This window comes from Sturnus vulgaris, chromosome 3 (assembly GCF_052056855.1).
Source record: "Sturnus vulgaris isolate bStuVul1 chromosome 3, bStuVul1.hap1, whole genome shotgun sequence".
Taxonomy (NCBI): Eukaryota; Metazoa; Chordata; class Aves; order Passeriformes; family Sturnidae; genus Sturnus; species Sturnus vulgaris.
The window spans coordinates 5,955,608-5,969,704 of record NC_142245.1 but is presented as its reverse complement, the minus strand read 5'-3'; the positions used below and the strand labels follow the sequence as shown (position 1 = coordinate 5,969,704).

General features: G+C 46.2%; 1 protein-coding gene and 1 long non-coding RNA gene across 4 annotated transcripts in view; both read right to left on the bottom strand.

Moving 5' to 3' along the window:
- Positions 1 to 9,565, bottom strand: part of RTN4 (reticulon 4) — a 39,518-nt gene extending 29,953 nt beyond the window's left edge. The window contains exon 1 of one of the 2 annotated variants that reach the window (XM_088160793.1): positions 9,020 to 9,565. In XM_088160793.1, the coding sequence (XP_088016919.1) occupies positions 9,020 to 9,473 (454 nt within the window). In that variant the 5' untranslated portion in view covers positions 9,474 to 9,565. The remainder of the gene's footprint in view (positions 1 to 9,019) is intronic. The other variant, XM_014895135.2, reaches the window with a different exon arrangement.
- Positions 9,566 to 9,897: 332 nt separating this feature from the next.
- LOC148224157 (uncharacterized) overlaps positions 9,898 to 14,097 on the bottom strand; it is a 37,708-nt gene continuing 33,508 nt past the window's right edge. For both annotated transcript variants that reach the window (XR_015802090.1, XR_015802089.1), the window contains 2 exons: positions 13,891 to 13,950; positions 9,898 to 10,233 (listed from right to left, as the gene is read on the bottom strand). This is a non-coding gene — a long non-coding RNA (uncharacterized LOC148224157). The remainder of the gene's footprint in view (positions 10,234 to 13,890; positions 13,951 to 14,097) is intronic.

Genomic DNA, 14,097 nt, shown 5'->3' with positions numbered 1-14,097 from the left:
AACAATAAAGGAAAACAGGGTAAAATTAATACTCCAAGGAATGGCATCTGTGACATGAGTCACACGTTGTGTAAAAGTTCCATTTGCAGCAACCCCTCTAGGGCAGATATGAAAGAGAAATTGTTCTTTCAATGCACCAAGTTGTTCATGTGCCCACAGTGGAGGCTGCCCCAGCAGCATTTCCATCTCAAGCTGTTTAGCAACACATGTGGCCATTTAAAAGTTAATTATTTCAAGTTCTTGGATGCCTAATTTCCTACTGCAGTACAAAACAAGGGCACACAACTTCACAAGAATTTCCTGAGAAAAGCAGCAGCCTACACAAACTCCATTTAAATCATCTCCTGTTATGATGCGATTGTTCTAAAAACGGGATTTCACCAAATATTTAAACCGTTCAAGATTAAGAACATTAACTATTAATAGCACCTTTTCACATCATTAGATCAGGCTGCAGAGCCACAGCAAATAATTTGTTTTTCTCATTTGGCTCTTTTTAGTTACAGATCTAAGTTTTTAAAGAGAAGTTTCCAGTTTAGGAAACTATTTGGAAATCTTGGGAGGAAAGAGTGCAAGCTGCTACAGAGGCTGGGAGTTGTTGGAGATTGAAGGGGGGAAAAAGGAGCTGCATTTTGGACATGCTGGGACCACAGAAGGGGCCAGGACCTTTGATCATGAGCAAGCCCAGCTGTGGGACATTTCAGACCCTCATGGCAATTACAGCAAAGTGGAACCACCCATCACCTGCGGGGAGAGTTGTCCTGCACTACTTGAAGTGCGTGAAGAAAACAAGTTCAAAACGAGCATCTGAAATAGTCTGTTTCTGCAAACAGGTCTCCAGCAAATAACATTTTCTTGTTGTCTAAGCAGAAATCTATAACCCAACTGGTTTAGGCAAGTTTTATTCTCAATATCATTTTTACATGGTCCAATTTCACAACTTCTCCTCTTTTAAAATAGCTCCACTTGAGGCAAGCTGCCCAGCAACACAGAGACTGTAAAATACCAGGACAGAGGTGAGCTGTGGGCCATTTCTTCTCCTTTTGATCAGCTATTTAGTGAAAAGAAAGGCACTTCCACTCCCCTGCAATGCCCAAGTGCCAACCGAAGCACCAACAGAGGGACACAAGGCAGAGACATTAATGGTGGCTGGATCACAATTCCCAGGTTGCCGAATTAAGAGCCCACCACGAGGATGTTTTTAAAAGGCCATTAAATACTTCAGACACAGCTGCCACTCTCACCTCACTCCTGCAACCATTTTGATCAGCAACACCAGGGACATGATCCAAAGCATTTCAGAGAGTGGTTCTGTAATGCCACTTTCTGCTAAAAGCCCCTCATCCACCGAGCATCAGCACAGCCCCTCAGAGCAGGGACAGGATTTTATCTGGCATCTTTTGTTAGCAAAATTAAATAAACAAAGAAGAAAGTCTCAGAGTTCAGCTCCAAAAAAAACTTCGCACTCCTATCCCACCAAGTCCACACAGAATTCCCAGAAACAGGATGCACGTACCTGTGTCAGGCCTGCAATCCACAGGAGCTCACCACGAGGAAATGAAATCCTCTCAGGAACAAAGAGCAAAGTGCTCAGCTCCTGAGCACGAGCCAAAGCTCCGGGAGGAGTAAATGGCACAGCTCAGTAGTGCACACCTTGGCTGGACCAAGAGTCCAATCACAGAAATTCTGCTTTATTACCCAAAGTAGAATCAGCTGGGCAAAGCCTCCCTTTATTGAAGTCAGGTGGCCACAATTAACCTCAACTGTTCACAGCCCACCTCTCCTGGCCTGAAACACCCACTTCACAACCATATATATATAAAACAATTATATTTAGTAGCAAAGCTAAAAATTCATTTGGAACAATCTAAAATATGAACATTCTCAGATTCAGCATTTACCAATTTATACTGTTTCAAGACATTTGATTAAAAAGAAGCAGAAAGAAACAATCTAGCTAAGTGCAAACACACGTGTCCAGCTAAACACAGCTCTAAATCCAAGTACTCAGTCCTTGGCAACATTTGTTACCAAAAAAAACGACATACTTCTTCTAAAAACTAAGTAACTCTTCCTTAAGACCCAAACTCTTTCATCATAGATTGAAATAACAAAAAAGAAATTTGAGTTTCTGGCAGTGCCACAAAGTAGAAAAATATAGTAATTACATCAGCACTTATTCAAAGGCAGGAGGTCCAAAGAGCCACGCAAATCCTATCATTATGCAGACATTATCCAATTTAATTTTAGAGATTATACCAATCATAAGATTCCCTTTCACTGATTTGTACAGATGGATTTTTCCCTGCTTTCCCCACAATTAAACAAATTAAGCAGTATTTAGATGAGCAGAAGAATGTATTTATTAGCTAAAATAATCTTTAAAGAATGGAGATGAGATGCTACTGATTTCTTTTGGCATCTCTTCCCAATACATTACCTTGTGTGACAAGCCTCTGACACAAGAGCTTACAGTCTGCAAAATACAAACAAATTGGTGCATAAGATATCTGATGGATAAGATATGAAAAATATGGGGCAAGAGCATGGACTCGGTGTAGCCATTAGCATGTGTAGAATATCTTTTAATTAAAGGGAAAATGCAGTGTGCAGATTCAGAGCCTTGATGTGCTCCTGACAGCCAAGGGGATCAGCTACCAACAGCACTACCATAGATTTTGGTCAGTACACGTTTTGCCCAACCATTTCATTTTTTGTCATTTAAAACAGAACACAGGCAAGCAAAATCCAATTTTCTTGTCTAACACTGAGGTCATTTAAGGAACACTTGGGTGGAAAGTGCTCGAAATCCATCCCTGTGAGCAGGCTGAAGGTACCCCCAGCAGAGCTGGCTGAAGCCCACAAAAGAAGGAGCCTTCCTGCCACCAGTGACATTCCTCTCCTTGCTTGTTCCTTTCTGTTCTAGCCCCAAGCTGCTTTGCAAGGCCTCACACGTGCCCTTTCGTCTGTTCTCCTTGGCACGGCTTTCCCTGCCACACACTGGGGACACACCACGACAGGCATTAAGGAGTTTGGTCTCCTGTCAGAAGAGAGGGGACAGCAGGGTTCAAGGAAAACTGTCACAAACCAGTGCTGACTGGATAAGCAGGAGGATTTTGACAGACTGAGAACATTTTAAACTGGCAACAGGGAAGTTTATATTTATCTCAGTCTTGTGTCTCATTTGAAGACATCTTCACTAACATGTTCTCCCTGGCTGATGAAGTTGATGACACGATTGCCCTGTTCATTAAAAAGCTGCCAGTAGAAGCTGGGAGTATCTCCCAGACACCAAGCAAGTCTCCCAGCAAAACCATGGAGGCTCACATTGGTATTCCCAATACTTCTACGCTGAGAGGGGAGATAAAATTAAAAGTATTTTTTCTTTATACATCAGAAAGCAACAAATTGAGACGAACTCATTAAAATCACGGGGGAAAGCAGTAATTTAAAGCCATAAAATCTAACCTAGCTTAAAATCTTCATATTTTGACAGCTACAGTTGGCAGCAGATTGATTATTTCCATTTGAAAGATAAAAAACATTCTACTGAGATAATTTGATTTTCTCAGACTTTGTGAATATTAATAAGGCCATTATTTTATTGCTGTTGTAATAGTTCTTATTGATGGAAAGACCAATTTAAAAAGCCATCCACCAAGCATGTCATTTGTCTGGAGTGCAGGATCTCAGTGCTGGCTGTACTATACTGCCCTAGAAACTGAGGCTGCAGAATAAGTAGAAGGTATTATGCAGTGTTTCCAAAGCATACACAGGAGTGATTTCTATTTTAGATCATAAACAAAGAAATTTTTTTAAACTGCATTAAAACATTACTTTTCTACTGAGGTCTCACAGTTCACTATTTTTACTTGGCAATAATAGCTCTTCTTTTTTTCTTTCATTTCTAAAGCAGCTTGATAGCTACACAATTTTCCTTCTACTTCATGTATAAGCATTTCTGAATATCTCAAGACAATTTATGTGTAAGCTCCAAGTTGCTTTCCATTTTCTAGCCAATAAAAGACCAAGAACTATTTCCTTGCCTCCAAACTAGAACCTAAAGGACATTTTCAGAATGAACAATGCTTGGCTAATTCTTCTGAGTTTCGTAGTTACTATAGAAACCTGCCAGCACAAATAAAAAAAAAAAAAAATAAGAAGCTTCTGTCAAAATATTAACAGAAAATAAAGAAATATAACTCCAGCACACCAAGTGGCCCAGTCGAAGGTTAACCACCCTTTGTTCCTTCCCAGCACACAAAGGCCAGGCGGATCAGAGGAGAGCCCTGAGCCATCAAGCAGCTGGGTGTGGCAGAATGGACATGGAAATAGGCAGACAAAGCCTCGAAATCCCCTCAAAGCTGTGTGGCCACCACCAGAGCCCCCCAGAATTCCAGCAGCGTGGGAACACCGGGCTCCAGGGTTAGGGAGACTGATGCCTAAATGCCTCCTGCTAAGTAGCCAGGCTCTCGGACTGAGTGCTCTCCAAAATCCTGGGCTGGAAGAAGAGGAAGGAAAATAAAACCCATTTGCTTTCCCAGCAACTTTGAGGAAACCTCTGACTGGGAAGCCTGAAAACTCCCGTCAACTTCCACGAGTGTGCTGCTTGTGGTTACCTATGAGGTAAGAAAGGCTCTGTGGCCACCGGTGCTGATGCAACAAGGTGGACGAGGCAGTGGCCACTCCACAGCCGTGCCCAAACTTCCTTAAGTACAGGCTGGGAGGATGGGGAATGAGGGCAAACAAACAGTGGCTCTTCACTGTCTCCTAACTTGTGGTTTGTAGGATTTCATCTCCAAGGGGAAAAAATCCCAGAGCAATTCAAATCTTCCCTGAGGGCTACATCATTGTAAGGTAGGTGGAAGCTGCGTGGTTTGATCCTGGAAAGCAAGTCCAGGGATACACACACAAAGCAAACAGAACATCAAACTTGGCACGACTATCCTTGCACACACTTGTGCTTACCAGAAGACATTCTGGCTTCTGAAACTCTTACAAAGCTCAGTTACAGAAGCAGGCCCCAGTGCTAGACACTGCACATGACAATGAACAAACCTGAATAAATAAAATGAACTCACCAAGACGGGAACATGAACTATGAAAGTGAAGGTTTACTATACCAGTAAAATTGCTGGTTATTCTCCTCTTCATAAGAAAATTTGTAAAAATCACATTCTAGGTTAGATAACCCAGGTTATGAACACCTCCCTTAGAGCTTTGCTGACTATACTTGGGAAGAGAAAGTGTCTTGCACCTCACAGAAACACTGAAGATCAGTTGGTACACATTTTAATAAATGAAGGGTGCAAATGAAAGTCATCAGTGATAGCATTCAAGGACAGCTCTGTTTTTTCCAAGTCATGCTGCATCCTGTCCTTAAAATGCACACAACTCCCTGGAGGAGTCCATTCAGACACGGCAGCACAACAGAAAACAACTGAGGAGCAAATATGCTGGATTAGAATTTGTATAAAATGCAAATGCAGGATGTGCAGGGTAAAAGGTTCACTTGCTGGGTGAGCAGAAGCAAGTATAGATCTGCATTTATCCAGCACCTCCTGCGGCTGGGCTCAGCCTGGCCAGGGACAGCTCCAGGCAGCTCTGCTGACCTCTGCCTGACACTGTCTGCCAAACCTTCCTGAAACCTCCCCTCAACACGGATGAATTAAACAATGATGATCACATGGAAAAGCAAGATGAATTAATAAACGGGCCCTTCACCACGTTTGCATATGTATTTAACCCAGGTCAGCTGAAGGCAACAGACACACAAGGAAACATCTTTATTCTCTCTGCATGCTGGCCTAGGGCCAGTCTGGTGGATTTTGTGTACAGGCTTCTGGTAAATGCAGTTTAGCCTCAAAACACAGCAGGCTCTTCCAGGAAAGTGATATATGACCCTCTGTTTGCTGCAGAATCGAGGGCTTGAAGAAGCAAAGTGGTATCTACTCATCATAGTACACTGATTATTCTTACTTTGGGCAGCTAAAAAGAATAAAGGGAAGGGGTATTACTTTGACCATGTATAACTACCTCAAACTCATGGGTTTTTTGCACCCGATGTAAATGCAGGTAATCAAAACATTTAAGTAGTAATCTCTCCAGAACTGTAGTTTCTGCTACTCACAAAACAGCAAGTACAAAATCCCCAGATATCGTTCAGGAGAACCCGAGTTTGACTGCAGAGCTCCTGCTTGTTTTCTCCTCCTGCAAATATTTATATCAGCTCTTCAGAAGGTAGGCTGCTCTTACCCTGCCAGAGACTCGCATTACATATAATTATGTCACAATGATACCGAATACTCTTAAGTGTGTAACTAAAAGCAATTACAAAGCTTTTCTTTTTTAAAAACACCTCCATATACACATAAAATCCATTTCAATGGGCCATCAAGCAAGCAATACATTTTTTTGCTATTGTTCCACTGCCAAAAGGCAGCGCCATGGCCAATTGTTGCAGATAAAAGAAGCCCTACCGTTCTCTGCATGCATGCTACAGGCCATATTCTCCTCCTCCTGGAAATAGAATTTCAAAGTTATTTGCCTAAAATCCTCATAAATCAAACATCAGATTTCAAATATGAAGAGGTTTTTTTCCAGAATTTCTAGATTGTGAATTGTAATTCTTCAGTTATACCTTAAATTCAAACAGCAGAGCTCAAAGTAAGTGAAACCTCAGCTCTGCAGAGAGCAAACCACAGGGCCACGTGGCTGTCCCTGCCATGGTCACCCTGCCCCCAGTTGCAGGCAGCAAATTCACTTTGCCAGTCTCCCAGCATGACTGAGAGGGAACTCATTTGAAGCCAAGCCAAATATCTTGACCCAGACAGTTTGAACGCCCACTGCTAAATGCAAAACTAACAAATATTTGGTGTTTAAATGGATATTTAACATGGTGGAAAGTTAAGTGCTCCTGCATCTGAGAAGGCCAAAGTACTCATGAGATAACCTGGCAATGCTTTTACCAACATCATTTGTTCTCATCTAGGAGTTTCAAGTACAGAGCTTCTAATATTTCAACTCATCATTAGATGAGCATTGTGTTACAACACCTTGTCTTTGGAAACCAGACCTCCCCCAGATGCCAGTCCTTACTTCAGAGTCCTAAATTAATCATCATTGACAAATTAAAATAACTCTTTGATGCCACTTCTCAGCTACACTACGCAATTCTCACAGTTAGGTCTCTAACACAGAACTATTTCAGGAATTACTGTGCTCTTTTTGGCTTATCCTTCAGGGGTCAGAGAGAAAAAAAAAAAATCAAACAAATCACTTCCAGAAAACACACTTTCATCCCTCCTTTTCAAAGCAACATGATTCGGTAGATCCTATTTCTCCCATTCAGTTCTTTTAAATCATCCAGAGCTCCACTCAGAGAACACGCCTAGAAAAAATTCTGTTCATCCATCATATAGAATCCCTCCTCTTCAGTCTGTTGCAAGCTTTTGTCATCATCTGTCCTCCAAATGGTGGAAACAAAAAAAAAATTAATCTCCTTGGCATATTGCTACACAGAGAGCTTCCAGAAGAACAAAACAAAGTAGGCTTCGTGAAAGACAACGGCCCAAGTAACTATCAAGTCCTGTCACACATGCAAATAAAATGCATTATGAAACTTCCCCTGAAAAAAAACTAAATTCATGTTTTAACAGGCCTTTTTAAAAATTTTTGTTCCAGATGCTTCTTTTTGATTAGATCTTGAGTATCTGCCCCTTCCTACTGTGGTGTTTAGTTATTATCAAAATCCTGCATCTTTGCAACATACCAACACCACAGCAGCAATGAAGATAAGCACACACCATGATGATCTCAAGGCACTTGAATTTGTTCCTTTTCACTGTTTTAATGGCCTCAAGTCAGCTCCTGTACTTTGAATTAAGGAGAAGTGGAGCCAAAGCACACTCGCAATCCGCATGCAAGGCATTAGTCATGCGGGTCAGCTCCCGGATTAGACCTGAGAAGGGCTCTGGCAGTCGGGCAGCACCAGCATTGTTGGGGGGTGACGCCCTCCGCTGCACAGCCCTGTGCTCCGGCGAACCCCCACATTACGAGGCGACGCCTCGCAGAAGCCCCAGGTGACAGCTGTGGCTAAGCCGCGGCCACGCAGGACGCGAGGCTGACATTCTTCTCCAGGACTGCCACACCTAGCGCAGCGAGCAGCCCGGTCTCCCTTTGTGCTCCCACACATTCCTGCCTGGGTCACCGGCTCCCTCTCGGGGCTCAGCCCCGCAGTCCGCGGCCGGGGCTCGGCGTCCCCACGCAGGCTGCGGGCGGCAGGGCCGTGCCGGCCAGGTGGAGGGGCCGGCGGCTCCGCAGTCCCTCGCCTCGCCCCTCCCTCCAGGCGCTCTGTTAAACATGAGTAAGACTACAAGTATCTTATGTTTCCCTCCTCCCCCGCGCTCCCACGCCCAAACCCGCAGTGCCGGGCCGCCCCGGGGGGAACCGTACCCGGGACAATGCGGCGAGGGGAAGGCTCTGCGCCGGGAGATAACCGGCCGGAGGGGCGAGGACGCCGGGCCGGTCCCTCGGGACTCGGCCGGTAGCCCGGGCAGGGCCGGTGTTCTCCGGACTCGGCCGGTAGCCCGGGCTCGCCCCCCGCTCCCCCCGCGACGCGGCCGTTGCCAGGCGGCGGCGGCGGCGGCGGCCTCGCCCCCGGGCGGCCCATGTGCGAGGCGGCGGCCGGGGCGGCGCTTCCCCCTCCCGCCATTAGCATAACACAGAGGGGAGGAGGAGGGAAAGAGAAGAAATTACAATTAAAAAAAAAAAACAGAAAAAAGGAAAGAAAGGGGAGGGGGAGCCCTTTCTCCAGCATGAGCTGCGGCGGGGCCGCGAGGAGCGGGGCCGCGCCCGAGCGCGGCTGAGGGGAGGGAGCGATGCCGCAGGAGGCGGCCGAGGGCCGGCAGACAAAGGGAACCGCTCGGCGGGGCAGCGGGGCACGAGAAGCGGAGCGGCTCGGGCGGGAGCTCCCCCGGCCGGCCCCCGCCCTGCCCGGGCCCGGGCCGGGAGCACTCACCAGCTGAGCCGGAGGAGGACCCTCTGCTCCGGGGGGCAACGGCAGGCTCGGGCTTGGGCGGCTGGGGCTGCGCGGGCCGGGCGGGGGCCGGGGGCTGCTCCTGCGCGGGGGACGGCGTGGTGGCGGAGGAAGAGGAAGAGGACACAGCTCCCCGGGGGCTCCAGTCGGGCTGCGGTGGCTCCGGAGCGGCGGGGCGGGGCGGCTCGGCGGGGCCACCGAGGTCCAGGAGCTGCGGCGGCCGCTCCTGCGGGGCTGCGGCGGGAGCCGCGGCGGGCTTCCTCTCCATCACCTCCAGCTGCTCGTCGAAGTCTTCGTCCTCGTCTTCCTCTTCCTCCTCTTCCTCCTCCTCCTTCTCGTCGTCGAGCACGAACTGGTAGTTAAACTGTGGCTGCTGCGGCCGGGCTGGCCCGGAGGAGGAGGAGGAGACCAGGGGCGACTGGTCCAGCTCGTCCATGGTGCCTGGAGCGGGCGGAACAATGAGTGGTGCGGGGGGAGGCGCGGGCTGCGCTGCCGCCGCCGCTGCGGGACCCGCACTCCACGCCCTGTGAGTCACCGCCCGGGAGGCGCGGGCGCGGCCGCCCCGCCCCGCGCCCGGAGCGGCGGCGGCGCCGACCAATGGGAGCGGGAGAGGGCAGGGAGCAGCCAATGGGGGCGGGCCAGGGCGTGGTCCCTCATGAATATGCATGAGAGGGGCGGGCCCGAGGGCCGGCGGAGCGGGGCTCAGAAGTCGGGTAAAGTTCAGCGCGGAGAAGGCGGGTGGGGCGGCGGAGGAGATGGGGCACGGCCCGGGGACCCTCCGTCCCCCCGGGACAGACAGCCTGGGAGCGCGAGGCGTGATTCACCGCCCGCCTCTGCTAGGAGTAGTGTCATTCTCTCTCTCTTTTTTTTTGTTTTAAACAGCGGCCAGAAAGCCTCCGCGATTTCCAGAAAGAGAAGGGGATGGCTGGGCTCCCCTCACGGATGGCGCAGGGCACCGATCCGCCCTAGCCCGGCTGCTCTCACCCTGGATGTGACAGAAGGATCCCGAGGCATCCCGGGCGCCGCCGCACTGCGGGATGGGGAAGGATGAGGCGCCGTCCCGATCCCGATCCTGTTCCTTGGGCATCGCGCCGATCACCGCAGGCACATCCCTCTGGGGCGGGAAGTGGAGTCAGCCAGCGCTTTCCCCCGATGGGAATGGAAGTTTTAACCAAAACATGATGCAAAAACCTTCCCTGTGTGTGAAAAAAAAAAAGAGAGGAGACATTGCCAGAAGAGACAAACTTGTTTAACCACCCGTGCTAGTGTAAGGCAGCCCCACGAACACATCACCTCTTCAGAGTATGAATTTGAATTGTGCAACTTGTACCGGAAAAAATAGAAAGGAAAAGGAAAATGAAAGGAGAAAAAGGAGAAAGGGAAGAGGAAAAGAGGGAAAAGGGGGAGAAGGGAAGAGGAAAAATGGAGGAAAGAGGAAAAGAAGGAAAGGGAGGAAATGAAAGAGGAAGCAGAAAAAAGGAAGGAAAGGAAAGGGGGAAAAGAAAGAAGGAAGGAAAGGGGGAAAAGAAAGATGGAAGGAAAGGGGGAAGGAAAAAATGAAAGAAAAAAGGAGTAAGAGTAAAGAGGAGATAGAAAAGAGGGAAGGGAAAGGGAAGAAGAAATTTAAGAAAAAGGAAAGAGGAAAAAAAGAGGAATGGAAAGAGGTAAGGAAAGAGGAGAAGGGGAGCAGAAGAAAACTTGGCACCTGCCTCGTGTTAGACTCCGGTGTGGTCTCCAGTTTTCTGCTCAGAGATGGAACATTGGCCAAAGCCCTTAGGGCAACACTTAATTTAACTAAAATAGCATCTATGTGGATGCCATTTCCACCCACAGAGCTGCCTCAATAAGACCAAAAGGCCTTAGAATTCTATATTTAACACTACTCCGACATTATTACGAGTTTTTAACACACAGATGATTTCTTCTCCCACATATGCCCGTATAAAGGGATTAGTTCATGGAAACACTTGGAGCAGCTGCCAGTTTGGTGTGACAGGAGAAGTTCAGGAAAAGCTCTCCTGGCACTTCCCGTGTGCTGTGTAGGGTGCAATGGAGATGAGATGCAATGAGATGGAGGCTCTGTGACTGCCAGCCTGCAGCAGGAGAAGCTCCCCAGTGGGATCACTTCAGTGAGCTGAGCACACGGGGGGGCAGCTGCAGAGGGGAGAGTTTCCCTGGAAACTGGGGTAAAATCACCAGCTTCAGTCACTGGCTGAAAAATGGGATGGCAACAATGGAGGGGCTCCGAGGGGTCCCAGCACCGAGTCCTCTCCTGCCTCAGGAAAAGAGTCTGAACAGTCTGAACACAAAGATTTGTTACTGCTATTACTATTGGGAAGGCCATTCTAAGATTCCCCCTTTTCTGAATAACAAGAGACCTTCCAGCTTCCAGTCCTAATTTGCTCAAGGCTAAGGTACATCCTCTTACTGCTTCTCCCTTTTAATTGTTCTTTTCTCTGAATTCTAATTGCTAGGAACACTCTTTGCCCAGCCCTTGCTTTCCAAAGCTAACACTGGAGAAGCTGTGCTGTCACCCTTCCCCCTGCTCCTCCAAGCAGCCTTCCCCTGCACCCAATCGTGTCTGACATCAGGCACAGGAAATTCCAGATGAGATTTTTTTTTTTTCCAAGTATGTACAAAGATATCAATAATCCCTATCAGTACCAGAAATGACCAGAACAAATGTGCAAAGTATTTTTATAAATACAGTGATGGCAGCACTGTTACTCTGATGGAGATAAATGTTTCCAGGAGGTGAATAAGCCCTTGACAAACTGTGAGGTGTTTAGATGTCATTCTTTGCCCCTAAGATTTTAGGTGTTCGTTGACAAATTATCCATTTATATTTTCAAGTCAGCCCCTTTTACAGTGATATAAGATAGCAGCAGCAGAATGGAGGCATAGCAAATCGAATATTTTGATTGAATAAGGTCTTTATGATTTCACCAGCAAATATACTTTTTGCATCTCTTGGTTAAACAAGAAAATGGATTTTTAAAATTCCATTATAATGTAACCTAAGGCAACAAGGTACCTTTAAAAATTTGTCAAATTCTGAGTATAGACACAGTGCCGAAACTAATTTTAACATATTTAACTACGGGGATTTTTGGTCATCTACAAGAAGGAAAAAATCTATATATAATTTGGCTGATTTTATCAGAATACTTGGAAGAATATCTATCATCAATTAAGGACAAATGAAAGGGGTTTTTATTTAGAGACAGGAAGTGACTAAAGGTCTTGGAGGGAAACAGGAAGGGAGTTCCAGATTCCCTGAGCAAGTCAAATTAACAAGTGAGAGGAAAACAGAGCTCTGTAGTACTGAAACTATATTTCAAAACACCCCAGGTTTTAGCTCTTTAGAAAAGTACTTTACAATTCTGCTAGGAAGATGGTCAACAAGCAGGAGTATTTTGCAGATATCCAGCAATTTAATTTACTCAAAATTTAGTGAAAACTTAGTTTTCATGAGCTGTTTTCCTATAGCAAAGTTAGGAAGGAAAGCATCCCATGAGAGAAACCCCAGTGGAGATGTTTCTGAATTTCCACAGCGGTGCTGCCAATGTACTGGTGGGATTTTGTCAGTCCACTCTGACCTTGTGCTTGATCTCACACAGAAGAAATATGATATCACAGCAGATCATAGACTAAGATAATAATGGTGATAGGACAAAGGCAGTGTTGTACTTCACAGCAAGATCCAACAGAAAAAATCCCACATTGGGGCTCAGGTACCGATTTTAAAAGATGGATTTAAATTTGCCAGGGTGGCTGGATTTGTGTCCCTCCTTTTAAGCTTTAAGGACAATCCCTCAGGTTTCAGACATAAAGTCTTTATCCCTGGAAGGATAAAACTCTGCAATTCTTTGTTTTCAGATTATGCCAGTGCTGAATCAAGCAGATTTGCCTCCCAGGTTTGTCTTTGCTTGAACACCTGCTGTACTTCTTTTCAAGATCAGCAGTGGGATATTGTGACAAAATCACTGCTTGGTTTATTAATACAAATGCAGCATATGGAGGGGGAAAGTGTGAAAACAATAGAACAAAGGGATTTCCATCTCTTGATGGTAACTGAGCCAGGCTGGGCTTTATCAGAACCTTCTGTGGGGCCTGCCTTGTCTTCTGCTATAAATAACATTTTCTTGATGATAACTTTTCTAACCTGTTATATCCTTTAATGTTCCAGGCACTTCTTACTCTGGAATTGTTTGATTGGAATCAAACACATCCATTTCTGCAGTAAATATAACCACATCAGTATCCAGTATTCTGATTCAGACCTGTCACAACACACCCTTTAGACCTCCCTTCAGGCAGCCAGGTGCTGAGCCCACCCCCTGCATGAACGCAGCAGTTTCAGGACAGCTCTAAAAGACACCAAGTGCCACCACTGAAAAGTTGCCATTGGCTGTAGCTTGAAATTCCTACATCCAGCTAATTTCTCTTTGGTCTCTGTAAGCTCTTAGTCAAAGGGACCAAATTTGCTACATGGCATTAAATGATAATACAGCAGAGAACAAGAACACACTTGTTCATCATTAAAATACGTGACATTTGAAGGGAACTAAAACAACAATGCTCTCCAGCAAATGAGACTATGACATGAAAAACTCACCTCACTAAAGCTGCACAGGGACTCAGTGTTAATGGGATTTTGGTCTGATTACTCTTTTTCTTGGAAAGAACCACTTAGGTCTTACTTAAAGGACAATACAGTTAATTTTTTCTCTTACTGACACCCCCAGAATTCTCTAATTCTCAGAATACAGGTAATTCCCCACATTAGGTTTAATGTTACTACTCATCAGCCCCTCACACTTTTAAGAAAACCAGTTAAATCATTCACTTACCAGTTTGGCCATAGTTCCTCTCCTTCTTGAGGAACATAAAGACCATCAGCTCCATTAAACCTAGACACAAAAAATCCATTCTCTGTTAATGCCTCTTACACATAGCTCCAGGTAGTATCAAACCATCTTTTCTAATTAATGTTCTCCTTCCCCTAATTTTTATTTTAAATCACCTCCACATTCTGACTCAGGTACTGAGCTAGAGAT